Here is a 27,526-nt window from a genome sequence, read left to right on the forward strand (position 1 = left end):
CTATTATGTTGTTGCGAACCCCCCCGACACGGATCCCACCCTTCTAAATACTTGTTACACCAAAGATTTTACTTTAAAAATGCAAAATGACGAATAAATACCAAGCTGCAGGTTGTGAGAGGAACATACTCTACAAGCCCGGCAGGGGACGATTACGATGGAACGTTGGCTAATAACTAGGGATGGACCGATTATCAGCCCTGGCCGATTATTGGCTTCGATATTCAGCATTTTGATGAATATGGTGAACTCTGACAAACTGAATGGCACATAGTGCCAGTATATCAATGCGTCAGGCAGCCCAGATGGAAAGAGTTGAAGCGCGAACTGTTGATTGGTTTAGACCAGGGGTGCTCAATATGTCGATCGGAAAGGTTGTATTGGTAGATCGCATGACATTTGTAATGGATGCCATCTGTATTTTGAAATACTATGCTTTTATTTTGAAAATGTCATACCGGAAGTTTCGTCGTACAGAATCTCCGTACGGTTTACGGAGAAACTTGTCATAGCTGCATTCACCATGCGTGTTGCTTAATTTTTCCCCGTCATTCCTCGTTGTTTTGCCAAAGCCGAGTGAATATACAAAGATAATATAACAAGTTTGTTGAAGCATCAAATTTTTTGACACTAAGGATTATCTCTGGGAGAAGACTGCCGTTGGTTTAAAGCAGGCCAAAGTGGTCAGTACTATTTTGCATCGTCTATCGTGATTAGCAAAGCTATCTTTGTCATAAATGTAATATGTTGTTTTATGTTGTATGTCTGAACTTTTAGTTCTGCGGCTCATGCGGTTATGCAAGGTACATCAACATACATTGTAGATAAAGAATCCTCAATATATTTGAAAATAAATGACATGTATAGTTGCATTTTGAATGTACTGTATGTATGTAAATATGTTTTGCATTTTTGTAGTGGGTAGGACCTATCCAATAGAAATATGCAAAACATACTCTACCCGTAAAGTAGATCATTTTGACTTGGTCATTTTATAAGTAGCTCGCATGCTGAAAAAGTGTGAGCACCCCTGGTTTAGACCACAGGCTGCCTTGGGAAACTAATAAGAGTGGAAGGCACTCTGCCTCTCCGAACACACAGATTCACAGAGTAGCGTACAAGCGTCAGAGGAAATTACCGAACGTGACCTTAATGTTCGTTTCTTGACTGGTCTGACTTAAAAATAGCAAAATAGCAAGAAAACCTGACAAAATAGCGAGGTAAACCTGTACTACATGAAGTTAAGGTCACAAATGAAATTCCGTGATAGAGTGAATCTACAATGAACAAACCGCAAAGCAGTGAGGGAACACTGTAACATTATTAATCTGATTTGTTTTAATACAGTCCTGAGTTTTGATTTTGACTTTTGAAACCTGAACAATAAATGTTCTCAAAATTACATTACAGCTCATCTTTTTATTTATTTTTAGTCATTTTCTGTCAAACATTATTTTTTATGCCTCTTTAGATTGACATGTACATACGTGCAAAAATACCACTTATGCTTCTGTTTACATTTTATATTTATATATAGGAACACTATATAACCTTTTCTCATTTGATACAGGTCCATTTAACGTCGCTTGAAAATAAAGTGAGAAAAGGTAAGCAGTCATAGTGCGATGTATAATTTATTTATTTATTTATTTTTAGAATAACTGAACATATATTGTGGTATATTGTAATATAAAATGGACTATATCGTGATAAGATTTATCCCATATCGCCCAGCCCAGTCGAACAGTATATATATATTTTTTTGCATTTACACTGTTAATAGTTCCAAAATATGAACCTCCTATATTCCACTTTACAAATTGGAGTACTGCAATACAATAATATTGTTGCACATTGGTCAGTAGAAAATTGTTGTATCCATGTTAAAAGAATGCAAGATTGATGTCATGGGGTTTTGTGTAATAAACAGAGCTGGGTATTTTACTAAAAATTGAGCGTCCGTTATTCGTCATCCATCTGCAGCGAGGGCACCCTTCCGTCGTCCGTCATTCGACTTTTTTTCTGGGGGAAAAAAAAAATAGTACCCATCTATAGGCCAGTCCGCCTCTGATTTTAAACGGCTGTCCGTCAGCGAGTCCGACTTAACTTTCACTCGCAACCTCCCCGCGCTCACTGCGGCCATCCAAGTTGAATGGGTTGTAATAGTGTCAGAATTTAAGGCACTAGTTATTCTGTCAAAACATAAAACTATCAACCAAATAATGAAAACCAAAACAGACAAGAAGTGTTCCATATAAAGGTTTGATATAATGTTCCATATAAAGGCCCATTTTCTCGCCTTATTCGATTCACTTCAGATTTTTTTTTTCTAGGCTGTGAGTTGAAGAAAAGGACTGGAAAGAATTTAGAGAGAGAAAAAAAAACTGATTCCTTACACACACTGGCCCACTTAATGACACCCTCATTAGGGTCACCCAGGACAGTTGAGTGAAGTCTGCATTAATGAGAGGAATTGGCCAGTAATTTTACCACTCATTTCCATTCAGTGCTGTTGAGCAACACATGGCTGCCTCTGGGAGGCCCTGGACTCGATTGCGTACTTGTATGGGATTACTTGAAAAAGAGGGTAATGAGAGAGGAAAATTTAAGTCAAGAGTATTTTGTGCAGCTGCACGGCTGAATGGCTGTTCCAGTTATAACCTCTCCTCCGTTGAAATACCTTTCATGAGGTTACAGTGAGGACAAACTATAAGGTCCTCTGTTTTTCAAGAGTTCACTGGCTGACCGCTACTAGGGATTCAGGAGGATTAATGAGTGACCTTGTCAAAATCTGATTTTATGTCAGATTTTTGCAATCTGATTTAATATCTCTCGAAATAGGAGGAGTGTTTGAACTAAAGGTTTCTTTCTGTGAAGATTGATGACCTCAATTAGGTATTTATGATTACCCAACATGGACTATAAAGTGCAAACAAGAGGATAAAGTCGCAGTAATTGTATAGAAAAGAAACTGTAAATACAGCTGGTGAGCTGCCATGAGAACTCTCACTCTGTTAAATTAAGCATTTGATGTAGTAAATGTTATTGCATTGAAGTTTATTTTTAAAGGAATCTCTACCCTTTGCACTGTAGAAATTGAAGCAGAACTCCCTAATAGAACTTCCATGAATTATAACCAGAAATGTCATAAAACAACATTTAGTAGAATCAAATCAAGGACAAATAAGAAACACATGTGATAACTTGAATGCTAATAACCTGAAGCGCTGAAAGCGTTAGCTAAAATTTAATTTTAATTCAATTAAATCTCAAATATGGCAATTTTTGCACTGTACATGAACTTCCTCTGTGACTAATGTGTCGAACAAAATGTGACGTTTTAATGACATTATGGGCTTAGAGACTATCGCAGTTCCCCCCCGCTACAACATTTTAAAGATTTGAATAAATTAATTTTAGGTTAAGGGTAATTAGCCGATTTTCAATTTAAAAAAATACGTACTCAGGATCGGGCGTCGTGAAGTGTTTAACTTGATGAATGTCACACATATTAACAGCAAAATTAAAACCAGGAATGACAAAAACATTGTTCCCAGTCATACAGCGATCAGTTACATGTGGCTAACAAACAAAAACATCGCGTAAGGTTTTATCTTTAAGCCCACATCTTTCACAGGGACTCCATCTGGGCCCCAGCTGAAATGTTTGCAGGCTACAATCTGGCTCATAGAATGTAAAATGTGAAGTTGTTTTCGCTGACAGGAATGACAGCCTGTAAGAAGGTCAATTTTCTCATACCAAGGGGAGGCAGAAGAAGGGAGCATTAGTATGCTTTGCACTTCTGGAACATTATCAGCCACATGCAGCTGGTGATGGATAGCAAAATCTATCAGAATGTGCTTACTTTTTGTGTCAGTACATTCAAAATGCAACCATACATGTCAGGACCTTTGTCTAAATCTGAATGTGATAACACACATTCGCTCTTGAAAAGAATTTGTCGATGGCACAGTTTTTTTTGTCACCTTGGAAAGTGTACAACCATTTTGTTTAAATAAACCCTCTGGTGTTTTTCCTTTAAGGGGATGGTGCTGAGATTAAGAGACAGTTCTGCCAAAGACGCATTGCTCAAGCACTCGTTGACATGTATATAGCAAACATGATATCTAATGACAAACACTGGCAAGGACTACAATTCCTTCAGGGGTATGATTGATGTTTTCAAGGCTATTTATGTGCTTGGAAAAAATGAGTTCCAGGCCAATTTAAGTAAGGTGCAAGTCTCTATGGCCTCACTCTGGCAACCTCTTGTAATACAACACCAAAGACTAAATGTACGATTGAGGTATATCAAGACTGTAGATATATCAAAATGTCCTTAGGAGTAATTGACAAAACAATTTAAGGAACCTTGAAAGCAAAGAGTGTTAGAATACCCCTTGAATATTGACTACATGGACTAATTGCAGAGTGATGAGGAAAATTATTGGCTCAAACTACAGGAACCAACAAAGTGACACAAACAACAAAAAACATGGTACCATGTCTTCTTGTGATTTTACCACGGGGTGTATATTCGGGATAGCACAACACATACACAGCAGCACAGCCGTGTATACCCTGGCAATGAATTAAATAAGAAAGAGAAGCACAGCATGGTTCAGTGCTTCATGCTGACATGGTCTGGAAACAGAACAACTAACTACTTTGATTCTCTCCCTTTTGTAATCCACTGCCTTTTTCAAGTTGGTGGATCACCCAACACTATATCACTGCACTACCGCTATTAGTGCACAGACACAAGGGTGCAGAAAAGTGTGATGTACATTTCGGATATTTTGGTAGCTTTTACAACTGAAACGCAAAAAAACGTGCGTTGTAGTGAATTGAAACATTGTACACTACTCGATGGAAAGGTGACTATAGATTGCTACTTATAGCACCCTAAAATGATTCAGAGGAGTAAAACAAAGCAAAGTAATCCACACTGTTTTTATAGGTATAACTCTTTGACGCTGACCTCTCCCCTCCCCTAAAATGCCAAATAACTTTTAACCCGTGTGCTCAAAGCAGTGCTCCTCATGCTACTATGATGTAATGGATAATGCCTAAATAATCCACGAGACAAACAGATTATTTTCGATTAGGGATCTTGAGAATCTATGGGGCCTGCCTGGGGAACAGCCTTCGGTGTAATGCATGTTTGCGTGCGTGCGCGCGTGTGTGTGTGAGGTTTTGGGGGAGGGGGATGAGGTGCACTGGCAGTGAGCAGGACTACTTGGCCAAAGAGGCCCCTCTGTATTCCTTCTACCCTAGAGCAGAAGCCAGTGCATTCTGGGCTGTATTTCAAGAGCAATAAACCTCTCCAGCACTTTAGAGATGACATTTGGAGGTATCAGCATGCTAAGCCTGGGAGGGGTTGGCCCATCGCTATGCTGACATGACCCTGGGAGCTGCCACTGCCTCCTCTGTGCTGAGGGGATTTGTGTCAGTACTGGGCCTCAAAATACCATGGTTATGACCCGCTACCCCCACAGCCTCCCCTTCTCCTGTCTACGCTTCACTTGCCACCAGACTGACTCAACAGCACAGATTTGCTTTTCCTCTCCTTTAATGACTCATTTTCCTCTATCATCACCCGAGAAAAAAAGAAAAAGAGTATGAGTGTATTTAGTTTAGTGACCTGGTAATCTGGAGGAGTAATCCACGTATCTCGTGAAAATGTATAAACCACGGCCATTCCGTAGTATCATTCCAGTCTAAGCTGAATAAGATGCTCCATCTTTGCTCAAATCACACTGGAGGAAAATGGATTCTGCCTTATCAACCAAGGATTCTTGTCATCAATGTCCAAAGGTCAAGCTTCTGTGATTGCTTTTTGTTTATTGCTTGTTGCTTGTTCATCCATTTCTTTCTCTTACACAGAGCGAGTTGGGTGACACTCACACAATTACTAGGGCCTGTTGTTCATTTACTCCCACAAGGCTGAAAGGCAGAGGTGATTAAGCAGCTGTTGGCTGGCATGCTAAATGCGATGCACGCGCACAAGCACACGCACAGTACATGCTTAAACAGCTTTGAATGAAACTTGTCATGCAGCGGCGTATGGCATTGTTCACCACCACTGTTAATCAGGATGGCCCCTGCTGTGTTTTTCAGATATATTTGATTTCTCCTGATGCTACCCTTGATTTGTTTTCCCCATTCGCCATGTTGAGATGCATCATAATTAGGGATAGACCGATTATCGGCCGGGCCCCCCAACAACGCCGATCGCAGCTACCCAGAGCCTTTCCCAGTCTGCAGCAGTAGCAGCAGTGCACATGGGTCCGTGGCAGTGCAGCCTTCAGAAAGCTGTTTCTTATGTGTTTGGGAGACGCGGGGGATGTTGTCCATTGCCAGCAATGGTGGGAGTCGGTAGGCAAACAAATAACAGAGAGACAGGGGTCGCACTGCAGAGATGGCTGTATTTATGACACTTGTGCCCGGTGCTCATTAAATTCAACTCAAGATGCTAATTTCCGCACTTCTATATAATATATCCACTATGTTCGCTATCACTACATACACGACTTTGTATTCTCATCTGACCAATGAAATTACCGAACACGTCACAGTGTTACAAAAGTGTAAAGGGTTCAAACCATATGAAAAAAACTAGCGGCTTATAGTCAGGAAAATACGGTATATAATTAATCCTGATGGTTTCTACCACCTGGCTTGCACCTGCACAGTTAGCTTCCCAAGTACCCCAACCCCACCAAGCCCCTTTCAACACCAACCTCTCCAGTAACTTTCCCACATTAACATTTAAAAACCACTTTAAGTATTCCCCCATGCCACTCAGCAGGCCAATCAACGGCCTATTTTAGGCAAAATAGCAGTTTTAAGAGAGTGCGGGCAAAGGACAAACGTTAACCAGGAAGGGAATGTAACATGTTGAGAAAAGGTGGTGGCAGTCACTTTGTGAGAGGCATAGAATAAGGAAAGAAATGCAGTGCTGGTGTTGGCTGTGAGCCATGTTTGTGTCACTAACAGAATTCGCCTTGTGTAACTCCCACCCCTGCCGCAGGCCCTTGCCTGACTTGCTCTCAGTTCACATGAAGAACAGTCAAGGGGTGAACGGCAGGATACTTGGTAGCGGAACAGAAAAAGGATATGTCAAGACAGCCCTGGGCTGGAAGAAAAATCAAAAGTGGTAAAGTAGGTGGCCTCTATGGAAACAACACATTTTTGGACTTCATTAGGCAGGATGACCTGATGACGACTTGCTGTATGTGAGGGCGTTGATTGGCCATTTGAAGGAGGGATGTGCATTTCAGTGCAAGTAGCTGTGGTTGCGGTCACTCACATCGACCCCCCCCCCCTTTTTTTTAAACCTCCTTAGCTGCTTCCGTAGCCTGCTAATATGCACTGTTTACACTGACAACATGAAGGTGGGCAAACAGGAGCTAGGTTTGTTTGGAAGCAGCACATTTTATTCATTAGGCTGAGTGACGGTTTTCTTTTTACTAAATATTAATCCCAAAGGAAATATTATTGTCAATTTAGTGATGTTAAATTGTCAAATACTTAAACTGTTTAAAGGGCCAGACATTTGATTTTTCTTTTATTGATGGGGGATGAAATGTATTTAAATCCCCAATCAGATTTTTTTCTGTTTTGCATATTTGGTCTGTATCTGATCTTTTAGCTGAATTGACCGACATGGCACAAGAGTTCATTTACAAACAGACCAAGACCAAACTCTTTCAAGCTCTCTTGGTCGCTATTGTTTGGTGCGCACCAGATTTAGAATGAAGTGTTCACAGTTCACACGTGATCAAACAAACCACACACAAAGAAATTGCACCCAAATTAATTTGAATGGAACTAAAGCTGTCACTGCTGTGAGCCCATTATTAATAAAATACTGAAAAAAAGAGAGATGTCCTCTCACCCAAAATCAGTGTCTGACCTCACACATAAACCAAATTTCCCACTGACACACTCCAAAACCTTGTAGAAAGCCTCCCACGGAGAGTAAAACCTTTTATAAGCTGTAAAAGGATGTTTTCACATCCTGCCTTCACACCTTTATTCTTATCGTAAAGAAAATTGAGGTTATTAGCACCGGAACTGATTTTGAATTTGTGCACTAGTGGCAGCCATGGGCCAGCCGGGTTGCTTTTAACAAACAAATTGAAGCAACCATATTGTGACAGGAACATAAAACTGCTGACTAGGTGGGCCAAACTAAACTGAGCAGTATTTGCAGAGAAAAACACTGACAGTCACAGCACTGGTTTTATAGCAAGAGAGAATCCCAGGCTCGTTTTTCAACAGACCGGCTTGCTCGTGAAAATCAGAACTGCTCCAAATCTCTCGATTTCAACGGTTCCCAGCTGCCCAATATCTCAATATATGGGGTCGTTTCATTTTCTATTCACCAAAATTATGTTGAACAAGAGTACCGCTGATTCACAAAACATTTGCACCATCGCAAATCTTAGTAAATTAAAAAAACATCCATTTTTAAACAACTCTTTACTCCATATCACACCAAACAGATTTTTTTTTCCCACACAAGGATACAAAGGAAATAGTGCACTTACCATCTTCGGTTTCCTGCCACACAATGCCTTCGAGATTGACACTTGTTCCAGGTTCACAGGGTCCTAAGCACTCAGGTTCCGTGGACAGGGCCACATCGGATGTGTTCACAGCTACTGAACGTGTACGCACCATTATCTGTTCACATGGCGAGGCAATCTCACTGTTGCCTACTGCAGCCAAAAGATGAAGGGGGGGAGGGACTGGTGTGGAGACAGGAGATTCCATCTGCAAGAAAAAAAATTGGGCGTTTAGAGAGATCAGAGACCCATGAGAGAATTCTGTACCATTATGTAAACACGTACAGAGATGATGCTTAGATATACTAAAGGAATGCCACAGTTAGCGGATGGGAACATTGTGCATGGATGACATTGTGGTATGTCTGTCCTCCGCGAGACAATTCCTCTTAGTAATAAGGAGTTAAGTCAGCAATATCAACCTACTGTCTTTTTTTATGTCCTTCGAACTAAATAGCAGAAACAGGAGGGCGAGGGGAGCAGGCGAATTGCACTGTGTAATGCAGGTTTGGTCCAATACGCTTTCTCCCAATTTTACTCCCTGACACACACCAGTCATATCGCAGAGTGATCGCTCATTAAATCCCTCACTTAAAAAGCTAGTTGTGGTCAGGGCGCTGGGTGCATAGGGTCGGGAATTGATTCCAATGCTCTGACAATGTGACAGCAATGAAGAGACAGTCAGCCTACATGGAGAAGTAAAACGACAGGAAAGGAGGAGCGAGTCATCAGGGAGCAACTGATGGAGTGCACTGGCGCTAGACAAGTGTGTGGGTGGAGGAAAGCGAGACAGGAAGACTAGTGGTGATTTAACAGCTACAGCCAAACAAGGCTAGCGATGCATTGATAACACTTTTTTCAGACAGAGTACAAGTACGTACGTTTGACCACGCGCCGATGCTGAGTACCGATACTTGATAACGCACAATAATTGTTTTTTCCTGGTCAATCAAAGGAGGGGAAGTTCAGCTCCGCCTCAGACATATCATCCAATCATCATGCTCTTTTTCCGAGAATCTTTCTTGGAAACGACTATTTTCAAGAAATTTACCAATGTTCAACTGCTGTGTCAAACGTACTTTTTACGTACATATTTTTAAACTAAAAGGCAGATGAACGTGTAATCTGTATTTTTTTTCCCCAACAAAATATTGGAATTGGCACAAACCCAAAAACATCCATATCTGTCGTACTAATGCTAACTAGCAGCTGTACTGCTTTAACAGACACTTATGTCAAAATAAAGACGAACGAAGAAAGCACAACGCATCATCTGATTTAACTCATGTATGACATCAAATCGGTCAATAATAGTGTTACTACTAAGTGACTCTACCAAAACAAAATTTTCATTGCTTTGGTCATGACAGCTCAACGATTTTCTCGCTGTTAATCCTTGTCGTTTGAAACATTTAGCTTTACCAAATATCACAGTTACTGAAATACAGGACAGACTGTCAAATGTCGAGTCCTTACCGTTGGCCCTCATACAAATCTAATACCCCTGTTAGACACAAAACTCATGTTGGGTGCTGAATTATGAATGAATGTTACTGTCATAGTTGCATATTCACACAAGACTGCTGTCACACGTCAGAGAGAATCATCGGTGCAACAACAGTTATGTGCACATCACTGCTGAACCTTGGCATGTTGAATGGTGATGAAAATGAAGTAGACAGAACACAGTAGCTTGTTTTCATCACTTCCCGCTATAATTTTTGTGCTTGCTGCTTACTTAGTTACTTCTTTTTTTTATGTAAACATACATTGCAGATCTGAACGCAGGTTGCCAACATAAATGTGGGGTTGACTTATTTACAACTGCATATTTGGTAAGCAAAACAAACAAACAAAAAGAGTGACAAGTAACTGACACTGTTTTCCAGAGTCTAAAAAACTGCTAATTTAGTTAATGAAAAGAATTTCTCCATCAATATATCAATGGAAGACATAGACAACCCCCCCACACATATATATACAGTACATTTATATATATACATATTTCAAATCAAATTTTATTCATATAGCACTAATAATCAACAGTAGTCGGATCATATGTAATTGCGGCGTGTCGCACCAGCAAGCAGCTGCTCTTATACAACCATAATTAGTTTACTGCTTGATTCTTTGTGTATGTACAAATGAATGATATGATACAACATTCATCTTTGATTAAACTTTGCATGTTGTACCAGCAGTTCTGGGATGTTCATAAATGATGGTGCATCTTAAATTGAAGTCAATATTGTGGCTTTAAAAGTTTTGGCTGCAATTGTTTAGTGCATTTTAAAATGAAACCAAAACTATACACTGTGCAGAGTTGCACTAATTCCATGAAAGTATCTGTAAATACAAAAAGGAATACTTGTAAACAAATTTCACTCTTCTTTGGCACCAAGCATTTTTTTTTTATGTAGAAGGTAGTGAAATCAGAGGAGTAAATTCGGAAAAAGCACTGTGCTAAAGAAAACTAAAATAAACACTTGGTTTTAAATTTTGTTTTCATTTAACCTTTATCACAAATGTTTTGTCTTTCTTCACTAATAAATATGGATAATTTAATAGTAGTAAATTGGTCTGCACAATCAATGCAACAGGGAAAAAATTCTTTAACTATTAGGAGGAACATATTTTAATTTTTTTGTTAGTACTAGAACATAGTATATTGCAACAAACTTAATTATGTGTTTTATTGTTATGTGATGCCAATGAGGGCTTGTGGCAAATATGTCATGTTTTGTTACTTTGAGAACTGGAATTTCCCAGTTCCCAGTGAACGCATGACTCATTTTGCGAGATATTTTTCTGCTTCGATGTCAAACACGGCATACGCACACTGTTGTGGTTGTGAAAAACGAGAGTTCGCTGACTAATGCCTCCTAAATCCATATTAGATGCTATAATATGTTAGCGTAGCAAAAAGGACATCGTGTCCGTGGACATCAAACACAAACCGTAACCGGTGTGTGTGTGCTAACTACAGCTAGCTTTCAGACGCGACTGAACGTGTCAGAAATGAAAACAGGCATCAGCTACAACGTGCTTCCTTTCTCGATTATCGAGAATACCCGTCGTGCTGCCATGAAAGGGTGGTTTGCATCGTAAGTATCTATCTATCTATATATACATATATATATATATATATACATATATATATATAGACATATATATATATATACATATACACATACACATATACATATACATATATACATATACATATATAGTTCAAGTGTTCATATTACATTATAAATGCGACCTCGATCTGTCTGGTGTGTGAACATATACAGTGTCAGTGCAAGAGAAGCACTACCTTTAATTTACAAAAATCGAGTGGTAATTACCATCCTCTTTTGTGTTACGAAAACGTCAATATTGTCATTGTCTACGAACCTATATCTTAACCATATATCATGGTCGACTGGTTTTACTGGTTCAAAGTCCACAATCACGGCGTCTATATCACTGCCGTTACTCATTTCAGAGCTACCGTGACCGCGGCATCCGCCATTATGACTTGAAAGAATTCCGGAAGATCCTCCGTGGGCTTACAACACCGTCACGTGTATATTCTGATGCATTTCATTGGCTAAGAGAGAGAGAATTAAATAATAAATAGAAAATGACGTACACTCTCCCGGCTTTAAGGGTAGAAAGACGCAACGGCGCTCCCGACTCTCATGGTAGAACCGCGGTTATGCGCTCCCATCCTTAATGGGTTAATGTCATACAAAAGAATCATCTGACTAGGCAAGCCCACGACGGCAACCCCAAATAGGATTAGTTAGTAAAATATTTAAGTGAGCTGAGATTCATAAATAATCCATCTATTATAATAAAAATAAGTAGCTGTGGATGCGGTTGGTCTTGTGGTTGACATTGGAGACTTTGATGCGGCCAACGCTCAATGCCCCATTTACAAGTGAGTCGTAATTGACTGCCGACCAGTCAAAGGTTTAAGCTCCCTTTTGCCACCTCCCAAGTTTGGATTACAGAAAAATGGATGGCAATAACTAATTAACTGCTATATAGCCAAAAGCAAGGTTTCTTACAGTGGTATGTGTGGGAAGTAAGACAAACTAGTAGTCTTTTCATCTATGTAAAGTTGTAAACCCTTATCTTCCACTACTTTAGCTGGCCTGATAGCGATACACACTCACACCTGGCAGTTTTGACCATAATGTGCAGGTGACAGTAGCCTGGAGATTGTATTGGTTTATGAGCCAATCCTATTTGAATCCTTATGGGGTATGTTTGTTTTGTATAACAAGAACATGTGAAAGCCTGAGTAATCCTTGAGCTGCCAACACAGTTAAATACTAGGTATAAAAATAGTAATGTTGTTGTCAAGAGTGCACAGTCCACACAAATACCATTGAAAAGATGTGACTATAGTACTCAGTATAGCAGCACTGAAATAAAGCGTTTCAAGCAGAAGCAAAAGCTAATTTAAGCCTGGCCAATTTTGTTTTTTGTTTTTTTCCCTTACATTCCTAACATACTTTCTCAAGGTACTAGTTTACAATGTACGCAAACACAAAAACAAACAATAACAGACAAATGTTATTCAAATCATTATTGACAACCTTCAGAAATAGCTCTGCGAACAAGTAATTTTAAAAGCCATAATTTCTCTCCAACAATGCAAAAATACATCTCTTGATCTTTTACTTCCTTCAATAGATTTTTGTATGAACTTACTTACAAACACCTCTTAGATCATATTGAGACTCCCGAATTACGAAGAGCTTTTGTATGACGTGAGTAAGAGTTTTTGCTGTAAACATTGTTTGCATAATTTTATAGTAATATACATCTTTTAACTTCATTACATTTGCTTTTAGAAAGAATGGGTCTGTATGAGCATAATAATAAGTCTTACTAATAGTACCATACGTATTGCTCTTTTGTAAAACAACAATTACATTTATTGCAGTTTTGTGGGTAGGTCCCCACAACTCCACACAAGTATAACCAAATGACCTACCGAGTGTTGGTCAGTCAAAAAGGGTTAAATTCAAGGAATAATAAATTATGTGTACGGCTTTATAATTTAAAAGATGTCTTGACTTATATAATATTGCTATTGTTTTGGAAATGTTACCTTTTATGTTGATATGCTGTTTCCACATGAATTTATCATGTATCAGAAATCCAAGGAATATTGTTTCAAAAACGTGTTCAATATTGACATTACACATTTTAATGTCCCCTTTTATTTCTTTTCTGATTCCCCCAAACCTTAAACTTGGTTTTCTTGATATTAAGAGACAATTTATTCGCATCAGACCACGGCTTAAGATTTTCGAACTCTCTTTCTTGGTTTCAGCGTGACCAAAACATTTTGTAAAGTCCAGAGTCACATATTGCAAAGAAAACTGTGGGGCACTTGATGTCTAGTCGTCAAACTTCCACCAAGTCTGCTTACTATTACTGCCTCAGGCACAACTTTGAATATGCTTCAATAAGTCAAGCATTAAGAGTTAATCATTTGCGCAGTCATTTGCATCTTTACACTGCATTGCATTCACAATGGGTTTTCCCCCTCCCCACTTGCACTATTGCAGAGATGGTAGGCAAAAGGCTGAGTGGTTGACTGACCAACACTCGGCAGGTGGTTTGGTATACTTTCCACTTGCCCTGGTTCAACATGACCTTACCGACCTAATTCTTTCCTCTTCCTGGCTCAGCTTGTTGCCTTCAGGCTATGCCAGGCATTGTTTGCAAAGTAAAAGAGAGGGGGTTGGGTTTTAAGTGCATTAGAGTGGGCAGAGCTGGAAGCTTTGCTGACAACCTAAACATCATTTATAGTGTATTTACTGGTAAACACAACACTGAAAGCTAGTGAAGCAAACTGCAAACTCCTAATTTATCTTCATTCAATTTTAAGGACACATTTTTAATAGTTAACGAAGACTGTTTCAGTAATAACAGAAGTGAGCATTTTATTTACAGTAGATTTGGATTCTACTCTGCACTATTGGCTATCCCGCTTTGCCCATTCCTCTTCATCAAACCCTGACCACAGTTCAGTTGAAAACAACAATGAGCTACATTCTTGTCAAGGTCATGCACTCGTGTCAAACATGGAGGGAGGCTGTGCTGAGAGAAGAAATCCAGATAAACTGAGCTGAGCCCACAAGGATTTCTTTGTCAGGCCGCGCTGCAGTCCTAAATGTTATCTAACAGAAAAGGGAAACCAGACAAGAAACCGAGAGGCTGCCATCATTGACACCTCCAGACACCATCGAGTTAAACTGATTTCTTCTTGGATCGTTTTGCGAGATCAGACTGTAGTGAAAATGAACCAAATGAGCCATTCATGAATCACCATTGTTTACTATGACAACAGCTGTGGCCCTAACCCGAAATGAACAAACTCAAGGGAGATCACATTGATAAACAACGAAGGTAGCTCTTTCGTAATAAACGATACAAAACCTCTCTCCGCTTCGCTCCAAAGCATATTTTAGAATTAAGATAATGAGTTTCAACAAAACAATAATCACGCTGAAAGACTCGCCAGAAAAATCACCACCATTATTTTTCATGTGGATATACTCAGTATTTTCCCTTTGTGTTTCGTAACTTCTTCAAACCTTACTATAAAAAGTCCAAGGATACAATCGAGAACTCCTCAATTCCCCAAATGAATGCTAACAGAATAACATCTAGATGGAGTTATATAAGGAAGTGCTAGCCTTGCTTTGGTCATGCTTTCCTTTTGAGACTTTCCAAAGATGATTGTAATGGATACTGTCAGAGATGTATTTTAACAGTGTACATAATTAATATGGGTCTACAAAGTAATTTGCATTAGTGTAGAACTACACTGCATCATACTGAGAGTTGTGACATATTTTGACTGTAGTAAAACTAAATAAGGAAATCTAAATATTAAGCCTGCTTACAGTATGATGGTGCATTCCATACAAGTGCAAATGACATAAAATAATAACGCACACACACACAAGCATGCATGCACACGGCTAAGGACTTTTAAATAACTTGACACGTTTTTTTGTTGTTTGGAAAATGAGTTTGAAGTGTTTATTATTTATTTCCAGACCCTGCAAATAACTTCATTCATATAATTCCCTCACATTTTGAAGTTGTCTATATAGTACTATCCTAGTACGATATCCACTCCAACCCTTTCCCCCGTATGTTGTACACATGGGGTTAAATTGTTGGTTCCCTTCTGTTAATGAAAGAAAAACCCACATTGCTCACTCACAATAATAATACACTCATACTACTACTACTACTACTACTAATATAATAATAATAATAATGATGATGATAATAAACAAACACACATTTATTAAAAATAACCATGGCCAGGACAAAAACAGCACTGCTCCTCCTAAATTTTAGCTTCAACTTAAAAAAAAAAAAAGTTTCCATTTCAAAAATATAAAACTTCAAACTGATAACACAGTTAAAACTCAGAATAAGTCAGCCATGTTACCAACAGAGCAGCTAGGCAGCTAGGCTACATTCAGTGTGTTTGCTAGCTATTTTGTTGAAGCTGGAGGTGTGTTCTCTTTTACGATCACGGTTCAAAACTATGCAATCTCATAATCACATGAAGCATTATAAATGGCCATGTTTGAGAATTGCGCTCATGTAGTGAGCAGCACGGCTTTGATTAGACTTGAGCGGGGCAGACATGAGTGAAGTGAAGCTACATAAGGATCTTGCGAGCAGTTTTAACAATATACACTTTAACAAAGGGGTACCAACAATTTTGTGCCTCATCATGTAGTCTGATAGATACAACCAATAACAAATTAAGTATTGACAGTTTTCAGGAATCAAACACCATGAAAACTCATTTTTCACTCTACTTTGAATAACATAGTATCATACCTGTCACCCCGGGCGGGGTGTACCGAATTTGTAAAAAAGTTGTAATTTTCCCTTACATATCCGTCTAGAATCTTGCACATTACACATTATTTTCGAACGGCTGGCGTCACGTGAACGGGAATCATCGATGTGCGGCGTACATCTTTGAAAAGGTGATTCCACCTGTACAAATTATGCTGAAAGTGTACAACTTGACAGATATGTAGTATAGTGCTGCAATACTTCACAGTAACACTTCAACCAAGCCCTTGATGGAAGGCTAGCTCACATAACAGCTGAACTACGTGAAATGTATAGTGATCTGTAAGCCTATTGAATTTTAGCAGTTCCTGGATTAGAGTAAACCAAAATAGGTACACATTGGACAAACACAAAAAATTGTCATCAGCATCACATTCCAATTCAATTTCAACGGGAGAAAACTCACAGGGTCCTTACAGGGTCCAGGTCAAGTAACAAACTTTATTTCTCCCACAGCGTAGACATCTATGCTGTGAACTGTTAAGATTGTTTTAGTCTTGGACCGACTTGAGTCTGAGTGACGTGATAAGTCTTCTGTGAGCATGCAGGGTACATACAGGGTAAATGGGAAATAAATCCCCATTAGCAAGTATCAAATGTATCAAAAAGGCACTGGAAATGGTTTGCAATTACTTATGCGATGTAATTTAGCATAACGATAAAAGAAACTTGAGCATAACAATGTCCCGGAGACACTATTTTAATGATGACGTGGCTGCAGGTCAACACAAATTGGGTAAACGCAACAACTGGCCGGGTATTTTAAAACAAATGATTCTTTGCACCCTTTATAATATCCAGAGCACTAATAAGTCATGCTGCAGTGTTGTCGAGGGAGCAGGGGTAAAGTGAAACTCACTGTTACGTACCAAATCTCATCTCTCGCTGCCAGCTGCTCAGCAGAGTTCTGCTGTTTACAGCCATCTGAGTTTGATGACCTTGTTAGTTTGAGTGCCTAATCTGCTAATGCCCTGATAAAAATAAACAGTCGGTGCAGTCATTGTAGTCCTCCTCCTATCTGTCTGCAGCTGCTGTCCACGAACACTGATGATACATTCATCTTTGTCTGTCCGGCGGATTTACAGTCACACTGACAGTCTTTGGGGCTCAACTATTGTGCCAAAACTATGACTGATGTAGATTATAATACAAGGGTAATTAATATTTATAATTGATATTGGCTGATCTTTGGCCAAGCGGTTAAGAAACCCTAAACTGTTCCCGGGGAGCCTTTCACCGGTGTATGCGTCACTAATGTGATGGGTTGAATGTGGAGGCCAACGCTCAAGCAAAAGGTGTGCAATATCGTGGCAATAAAATGATGATGATATATTTTAGGAGAAATCATGTTAAATTCTACCACGTTCTTTGAAAATGTGTAGGAAGACAATATAAATGGTATATTGTGCATTGATTAGCTCAGCCCCCTTCCGTCCTGTCACTTCCAAACCCATTGACACAGGGAAAAGAGGGTGAATTGTGAAGGGGTGGAATCTTGCCAATGTCGTTTCACGACTGCACTGATTGTTAATGGAAGGGATGGACGGGCACTTTACCCTATTTTGCCGGTCTGATCTCCATCCGCGACCTGGGCACCCTTCTGTCATCGTCCCTTACATTCCACCCCCGCCCCGAAAAAAGAAAAAATAATCCGGGCATGACGCCGTGGGAGAGAGGCTAACAGCAGAGATTTCATCATTCAGAAACATTATTTAAAGATCATTAGCTGGCTAATTTCCTATTCACATCCACTTACCAGCTGGGAGTAGCGTGAGTGGATTGAATTGTTTACAACTGTTTGAGTGTCGACCATCACAGCATTCAGCTGCCAACACAACCACCGTCACTCACCGGACTACGGAGCCCGCCAGGGGACATCACAAGAATATTAAAGATTGCGTTAACGCAATACTTTGCAATACATTGCAATCATCGCTGCGAAATTCTGTAAAACTTTTGTGTTAAAACGCGCTCGCACTAAGTTTTCAGTTTCTATTGCAATATTTTGAAATGAAAATAATTATTGCAAAAGAACGCAATGTTATTTCAGGAGGATCTTAAGATGTCCCAGACATACTTCGCATGCAAAGGGATAAGATCATTGGTTGACAGTTAGTTAGTTAAAAAAAAATTGCAATCCACCTTTTTCCTAAACCCCATACATCATTTATTCTGGATTAAACACACAACACAGGCTGGGCGTGTTTCTGTCAGTCGTTAGTGAAATGGGCATCCTGTGGTATCATTCATAGTATTACATGTGTTGAACCACCAGAGCGTAGACTATGCCTGTGAGTACAATGTTACTGCAGGGAACGCACATGAAAATGAAAAAAAAAACAAAAAAAAAACAGGGCAGTGTTGCGCAGGCAGGCGGATCTGTGGTATCTTAGAAGAGAACAGTGGTCTTTCTTTTTAAAAGAACCCAAAACAACACGTCAGTTGGTACTTGACCGGGTTAGGGACGAATACAGGGAAAGACAAAAAAACCCACTTCCATCGTTGTTTGTCCGTCATTAAAAAAAAAAAAAAATGTGATTCTCGTCCTCCGTCCCTAAAATGGTCTACCGTTCCGTCCCTGGGATGGAATGCCCAAATCTAGTTAATATCCAATTAGGCTATATACAAATGTAGTTCCAACATCTAATGGGCATGTCTAAACAGTGTGGTGAAATATTCTCCTCTTCACTATACCATCTTTAGGTCAGGTAGCACAGAAAAGAAAATATTGAGGGATCTGGCACTTTAAACATCTTATATAACTAAGTGACCAAATTGTTGAGTCCTCCAGAGTAATCAAATAGTAATATATTCAGCTATAACATTAACAATGAGAAAATACCTCATTAGTTTAGACATATGACTCCAGTGATTAATTTAAAAGCAAATGGTCCCTCTGTTCAAGGAATACACAACCCTCACGGATATAATTAGATATAATTTAAACATCAACATTGAAGAGCGAGGCCCCACTCACAAAATTTAATTGAATATGAAAGTACATAGTCGCAGTACAAGGACTAAACACCCCAGCCTCAAGCTCGATGTTATATTAAACTTTATTGATCCAGTCAATACATGGTTGAAATTGTTGTCAAAATAAGCATTTTTAGTCAAATCATTTTCATGAAAAAAGTCTCACCATATCAAATAAGTATATGGGTACCCTTATCACCCTTACATTGTGAAAAGTATATTTGAATGAATACATGATGAAGAACAGATAAACAGACCTACATGAAGAGAATATGGCTCGTGAACACAATTCTGTGATATCAAATGCTCCATGACAGATTGTGCTCTTTTAGTATAGTAGATTAGGAAAATAAAAGTGTCACTAAGAATACTGCATAGAGCCAGTCCCGAGAAAAAAGCTCAACTCAAACATAATACAAACATGCTCACGGTCCCCCGGGGTATATTACAGGGCTGATATTTACTTGTACCAAAACACAACGTTAGCGTTGACTACAAAACAATAAAAGCGCAGACAAATGGTTCTGCGTGAACACATTTTTCACCTTTGGACTATTTATCCACCTACAACAAACATTTTACTTCTTTTGTACCGTAGTAAGGACAGTAACGCAATCTCCACTGATTATGCAAGTATTCATGTATGCTGCTGTGACAGGGGCACCTTAATGTGTGTGGCTCTTATCCCCAAGGAAAAGAGATTTTACATTGCCTCGAAGGGATTTATATTAAATGTCTTGTGCAAACAGTTTATCGGCGAGAAATACGATATCTACATTAATCTAAAAGCGCAAGACAGCTGAAAGAGTATAACTGTACTCTAGATAGGAGAATACAATCCAGCTCAACCAAGTTTATTATACCTTGTTCTACATTCAATCTTTCCTCAAGTCAATATGCAGTAAATGTTTGGCAGAGTGATTCGCCATGTAATGCCGGTTTATATGGCTGCTCTGCTGACTTCTTCATCATAACTCTGCATTATTTTAACCAATTTGCGCTATCCTGTCCAGTCCTGGACAAGAAACACAAGCCTGCTACACAAATGCAATGACAGTGAAGCGTGACTTGATGTTTCTAGTGACTGAGTGTAAAATGCAGGGTTCAGTTAAGGAGAAAGCACAAACACCATGTGCTTGTCCATTGCTTCGGTTGATCTATTTTTCATTCAATTACAGCACAAAGGACATTTTGAGGCTGCAGGCAACATCTTTCAAAAGCTCAACATCATCTTCGCCTTCACACAATAAGGTTTAAGCAAATAAAGGTAAATCGCGGTAGAGTCATTACTTAGGCAATGTGGCCAACAGGGGTGGGAGAAAATATTGATACTGCTGCATATTACATTATTAATTCCAAATCAATGTATTCACCGCCTATGTTCCATGAATACTGCAAATCTAAATCAGTGGTGCTCACACTTTTACAGCATGCGAGCTACTAATAATATACATAATATATATAAAACTAATAATAATATACCAAATGATTTACCCACTTTATTTATTGAAAAATATACTTAGAATTTTGTTTATACGTCCGTCCATACAATATATATTGCCGTACCTTGCATAACTTCATGAACTCAGGTACAATTTGTACGCGGCGATGCATGCAATAGGCGTATGACTGGCTGCCCTGTATGTCAATCAAGTGACAAATTTCACAGCGGATGAGAGATGGAAGTCAACACTTTTTTTCCCCCCCAACTCATTCACTTCCATTGACAGGCATATCAAGAGAATAAAACTGGGAGGGCTGGCAGTGATTCCAAGATTGCCTGATCTACTTGATGGGTACCCTTAGGGCTGCTCAATTATGAAGGGAAAAAAAAAAAAAAAAAAAATCACGATTATTTTGGTAATATTCGAAATCACGATTATTTAAACAATCATTTATTTTTTGGTACGAAACAAGAAAATGTTAAAATGTAAAAAATATAAAGACAAATACATAATGCAAATGTTCCTTTTGGACAAAACAACATTTATAAAATTAGTTATTATAAAATTCAAACAAAGTGCAAATGTATAAAATCAAGTATGATTTCCTTGTGCATTGGCTATAAATGAATCGTTTTTTACAAGTATGCCAATTTTGTGATCGTGGAGTGTAATAATCGTAATTGTCCTTGAATTTCGATGACACAGACCTAGGCACCCCTGATCTAAATGAACATTGAAACCATTTTACTTTGTTGTGTTTTTTTAAATATTTAGGTAGACCTCCACATGCAAATCCAGCCTTTTTTTTGTTTGATGAAGAATGAAGACTCGGAACCCGTGTCAAAAACAGAGCTGATCGCTGTTACTTGTGTGTTTTGTTGACACACAAAGTGATGACTGTGGAAAGACTTCTAGTCTTGGTACCACAGCCATCTAATTATACGTTAGGTCAATTTTTTTAACGAAAGACATATTGTTCCATTAAATGACTGCATTGTGTTATTTTGATGTGCTTATTGCGGAAGAACATTGTTTCACATGCATTCCCTTTTTAAGCTACATATATATTGTGACGCATTATCAATGTTTTTTTAATAATCCATCTTCACTGCATTGTGTTATCGCGTCATTGCAACCCATGGAAAAATGTATCCTCGCAATTCCCACCTTTAGTCACTAACGCCTTTAATGGAGTTGTAAAAGACGACTATAAAGCATCAAGAACTCCTGTCTAATAAGACCCACCAGCACTGATAATATGTAAAGCAAAGCTACACATATTCTATCAGAATCCATTGCATCATGAATGTTTGACATCGGTCCCAATGGATGGATGGATGTGTTCACTCTTTAATTTCTATCTCTGGTATAATCCCCTTTCGAAACCCTTTTAAGGGTGAAATAGAAAGGGCCTGCAAGGAAAGAGAGGAGTGGAAAGAACGGGAATGGAATAAACACAAGGGCCTAGCTGTCTATGTGGATTAGAATGGGAAAGAAAATCCTTTTATCTACGATGTGTTATTCCAGGCTATAAAACATGTATGCACAGCCATACTGTGCCAAACATCAAATACATACTTGACACAAAGACAACGAAATACTCTTATGTCGTCCAATTATTTTAGAAAATATAAAAGCCAGTTTTGTGAGTTGAAACTGACAAAGTAATTACGTTCGAAACAGACACAGCACAGTCACTGGATGAGAGAAGAGCTTCAAAAAACGGCACACTTTCATAGCTGACATGAAGTTTTGGCTCTGGGGCAAAACTGTGAAAACTAAAGGGCAGGCACATGATATATTTTTTTTTTGCCTCAAACTTCTCATTTTGAAATAAGAATGGCTTCTCTGTTTTTGCCGAATAATACTTCTAATATTCAACAAAAAGAAACAGGGGAAAATCCCCAAAAACCTCAATGAGAACAAACTACCAAAATACCCTCCATGAAAGAAGCAAAAGCACATTAGTCATTTCTATGTTGGTTTTGTTGTCTCAAAGATTGAGTGCTAAAACTGACGAATGTAGTTGAGTTAGAGTAGTTACATGACAAGAGTTCCCAAAAATGACAGTCTGTCAAAATGCCCAGTCTGGTTTAGGGATGCCACGAACGATTATTGTGATAGTCGACTAATCGCCGATTATTTCTGCAAACTCGCCGACTAATTGGATCATACGTAAATCACATATCGCACCAGCAAGCAGTTGCTCTTATTCACCCATCATTAAGTTTCAGTTCAAAGTGTTAAAGGCACTGATCCCCAAGCTTCTATTCCGCCGCGGACCAGATCAGACTAGAACCGCCACAATTGATTATTTTGCTGGTCAACTAATCACCAACACTAGTTGCAATTAGTCAATTAATCCGATCAACTTTTTCCAAATGTTATATGTTCATAGCATACATTTAGGTGTTGACACAATAAACCTCATGAAAATCTGTTGAGAAATAAGCAAGCAGGTTACTACTTAATTTCAAGCATTGCCTTTGAGGGGAATGTCGACCTCTTCAACATGGCCACCACATAGGCACGTCGTTAGCCGCCTGCCACAGAGTGCTAGGTTAATGTCATTGTGGTATGAGCTGTATGTTTTTGTGTCGTGGTGTTTGCAATTCCGTGGTAGGTTAATGTTGTAGCGTTGTGGATGTATGTTGTTTTGTTGAAGCATTTACATTTGCTGTGGCATTTGCAATTGCTGCGACCCGTCTTGGCCGCCGCAGGATGGAGGCCTTTGTTGACACTTAACGTACTGTACATGAAATGGGAGTGATTTGATATATATTTTGAAAATACACAGGAATAGCAAAGGACTACATAGTTCTTATTATTTAAATGTCTTTTTAAGATAGAGCACGACAATGCACATGATTACACACGACAGTAAAGCACTTCATCCTTTCCATATATCATGCTTTGTAACCGCGGAATGTCACCAGGCAGGCTTGATGTTTTGACACAGAAACATGTTAGAAAAAGGGTCCTGAAGCTAAGTATGAAACACTAATTGGCATAACATTCCACATAACAAGCAATGATGAAATTAATTACTGCCACAGAATTTCTCAAAGCAGATAAAGATTTACAGACCAAATTCTTTATTTTAGTGACACTGAAGATTGCTTGATTTTAAGGAAATCAATGATTCATATATTCAACTGAAATAGAGTAATGGGCAAGACTTGTTGAAACAGATCTGTGCGACAATGACAATTATTACATTTTCATGATGAATTCTAAGCAAGAAATAAGTTGGGCGACATGTGGAAGCAATTCAGTCAAACTATCCCATCATGCATGCCTTCTCTTGGCTAAGACAGAGAGAGTGGATTCAGTACCAAGATGCTTTCTCTGACCTGCTCTACCCTGGCAACACGGCTTTGCAGCTCAGTGGCTGCTAGAAGTGGACACGGTCATGGTTACTTCTTCAGTAATGTATATCTCTCACAGTCTCTGAATGTGTATTTGTGCTTTATCGCATCTATCTTGTGCAAATGTCCAAAGGCAGAATCGAGCGCTACTATCGTGATTTACACATATTCTGCCACTGATAGAAGTGGCAGCCCTCCCGATTGATCTGTCCCTATTATGTTTGTTGTAATCTTATTTTTGAATTACTTTGTTTTCCTGGAACATCTAATGGCCTAGATCAGGCATCGGCAACCTGTGGCTCCGGAGCCGCATGCGGCTCTTTCATCCTTATGTTGCGACTCTGCCAGGCTTGGGAAAATAAATTATAAGTGTCTGATTGAAGTGCATGTTATTTGTATCAAAAACGTGTATAATGTCTTCTTAGTAAGTCAAAGTTTTTGGCCACTTTCAAATTAAATGCACAAGCTAGCAAATGAGAAAATAAACAGACAAGCAGACAGGCATTGAGAGCAGAGGAGGAGGAAGTGATGATCATTCGCCGTATCAGCGGGCAGGACCCGGTCACGTGACTCTGTCCGCACTGCGGCCGAGCTGTTTCAAATATGGAGGAGTGTCGGGTGGGGATTCATAGTGAGGCGCGAGTCCGCGTCATCGTCCGTAGTCTGTAAATGGTTTGGGGTGGACAAGACTGACGTCGGTGGGAATGACATTGTTCGATGTGCCAAAACGGTCACCGTGAAAAGCAATTCTGTTGCACCACGAGCCATATGGATTACGAGGAAAACTTGGTGACCGCGCCAGCACGCGAAACAAAAGAAACAAAAAACGCACACACACACACTCATTACTTTAGTGAGCAAGTCAAACGTGACAGCCTGGATGATCGGTTAACATTCAGTCGACGCGCTTTTAGTCCGCATCATTCATAACTACGGAAGCCTGTATTCCCGAGGCATGTTGCACAAACTACGACGGCGTATTAGTGTGGCGCCACCCAAACATGAATAAAGTCACAAGTCTACATATCAGAGCGATGAATGAGTGGGAAAATGCACTTTTCAGTAAATTGCAGTTTTGTTATTCAACTTTATTCTGAATACGGTGGCCGATGCACGAGAATGGGTGTTGTCATGACGTCTTTTTTTTCTCTCGCTGTGTGACACTTCCGTCACACTCCACATATCAAATACATTTTTTCCATTCTGATGGCTGTAGTTAACACCATTTTCTCATTCTGATTGCTCTAGTCGTTGGCAGTGGAACACCGGTACTTACTGCAGCTCAAAATGGAATATCATTATGGAATAACAGCAGAGACATTTAAATGACATAAATATTCCCAAAAATCAATGCAACCCTCACGCTCTTGACACAGCATCGTGAAATACTCACATTGGCAACCCTCGCTCTTGTACTTGGAAAAAGATGCAGGCAGCAAAGGCGTGCAAACTGTTTATCCGCATTTGTCACTTCCCGTTCGTGCTCCGAGCGCTGATTTGCTAGCTAACAGCCAATCAGAGTGACCAAATGTCACGGAGCCGATTCAACATGCTGAAACGCCCCCCGGACGCTTCCTGACTGGGTCCGATGTTACGACGGTGTTCGCTACATCAATCAGATGGCGCAATCCGACGCCCCGACGCTGACCAACGTCAGATTGGTGTATCCAGGCCTTAACATAACCCAACCTTCAAAACCGGTCAATAATTTCTTTCCAAAGGTGCAGCCGAACAAAAGACAAATACAGAGCTGTTAAGTTGTTCACCATCAGCCAATTAGCATGTCAATGTGACAAAGAGACAGATTTGTGGTCTGAAAAGCAGTGAAACAATTAAACAACCTTACACCGCTTGGTTTGAAAGAAGTCCATCTTCGGCGGAAAATGATGGCACAATTTACCTTTGTGGTGCTTTGGCCATTCACTCGGATGATGGCGGCTTCAAAACATACTTTAAAAACCCTGATTACAGAATACTGCAATCCTTATCTGCCACATGTCAACTGGCAACATGCAATTACTCTGAAGACTGTGGTGTCCAGGCCCCACTTAGTGTATGCACATTACTTTTACAGCCATTGTGTGAGTAGGACAAAAAAACTAACAGACCAACTTCGCTATGTTTTTCTCCCAATGTTGTGCCTTCATTTGTATCTATTTTTACTTACTCATTACTTAACTAGAGTGTCACGCTGATTAGAACCTTACTAGGTGGCTCAAGTTTCTTGAGGCAAATGTTTCTGTGAAAACAGACATCTCAATTCGACAAAAAAAAGCTAACTTTAGAACAGAGAATTTGCATAACGAACAGAAGAAATACATTTAGCAAATTTACCCGACGTAGTGCAGAAGTACTCATACGAGTGTGCCAACTTCACTCCAGCCATTGCAAATTACGACCCCCGTTTGAGCCACCTCTTCCCTCGCTGGTAGAAAATTCCACTTGTGGGGGGGAAAGCCATGTCTGCTCCTCCCCACTGTGTGGGTTTTGTTCTGTTAATCAGACCACATGCCTCAAGGATTCAGGAATCCAAGAGCTCTCTGCCAGCTCCTCTCACAGCCGCAGCAGCCTGTGACATACTATTCAGTGTATAGAGGGTTAAAGAGTCTATCCATTCATAACACTACCCAACTATCCTCAGGCAGTTTTTTACCCCCACCCAGGAGCCCACCTTCTCTTACCCCACAGACACCATCTCCCTCATTTCACCACTCAAAAAGAACATTTTATCTGTCTGCTGCAGGATCGGAGACAAGCCTGCAATTTATTAAAAGGTCACTGTTAGATATGATAAAGCGTTAAGCACTCAATGCCTATCAGTAATACTCTTTTATCCAACTCTGTTCCCATTTCCAACAACTGTTGCACTGCCATAGATACGGACTCCTTCTTATCAGGCTAACTTTAATTTGTCATCGAAAACGAAAAGGCAAAGCAAATATAACCTAATTTGTTTTGGTTCAATTCCGCTCTCTGAACTTCCCTCCACAGAACTCTTGCTACTCATGCAGCGCGGGGAGAAATGAGGCACACTGGAAATTTGTGGGCTAACAATGGAAGACAGCTGCTCTTGCTGCACATGTCTTTCATGAGCTGAATTAGTTGTACAAGCCTTTGCTCCCTTCCCCCCACAAGCCACCCCTAAGCAGGCTGATCCAAACACAGCAATACACTTCATGGAAAGCTTAGGGGAGAGGGAGGGAAAAACAAAGCATAACAGGGGCTTTGTTTGACAGGTCTGTGATTGCTTTCTGCTAATGTAGACAAA

The 27,526-nt window shown here is 39.6% G+C and overlaps 1 protein-coding gene across 5 annotated transcripts in view; it reads right to left on the reverse strand.

Annotated features, from left to right (window-relative positions):
* Positions 1-27,526, reverse strand: part of znf609b (zinc finger protein 609b) — a 95,804-nt gene that overhangs the window by 22,929 nt on the left and 45,349 nt on the right. For all 5 annotated transcript variants that reach the window (XM_086025743.1, XM_086025745.1, XM_086025744.1 and 2 more), the window contains one exon: positions 8,556-8,781. In XM_086025743.1, the coding sequence (XP_085881869.1) occupies positions 8,556-8,781 (226 nt within the window). The remainder of the gene's footprint in view (positions 1-8,555; positions 8,782-27,526) is intronic.

This window comes from Filicampus tigris, chromosome 3 (assembly GCF_054856515.1).
Source record: "Filicampus tigris isolate MCC_2025a chromosome 3, RoL_Ftig_1.0, whole genome shotgun sequence".
Classification (NCBI taxonomy): domain Eukaryota; kingdom Metazoa; phylum Chordata; class Actinopteri; order Syngnathiformes; family Syngnathidae; genus Filicampus; species Filicampus tigris.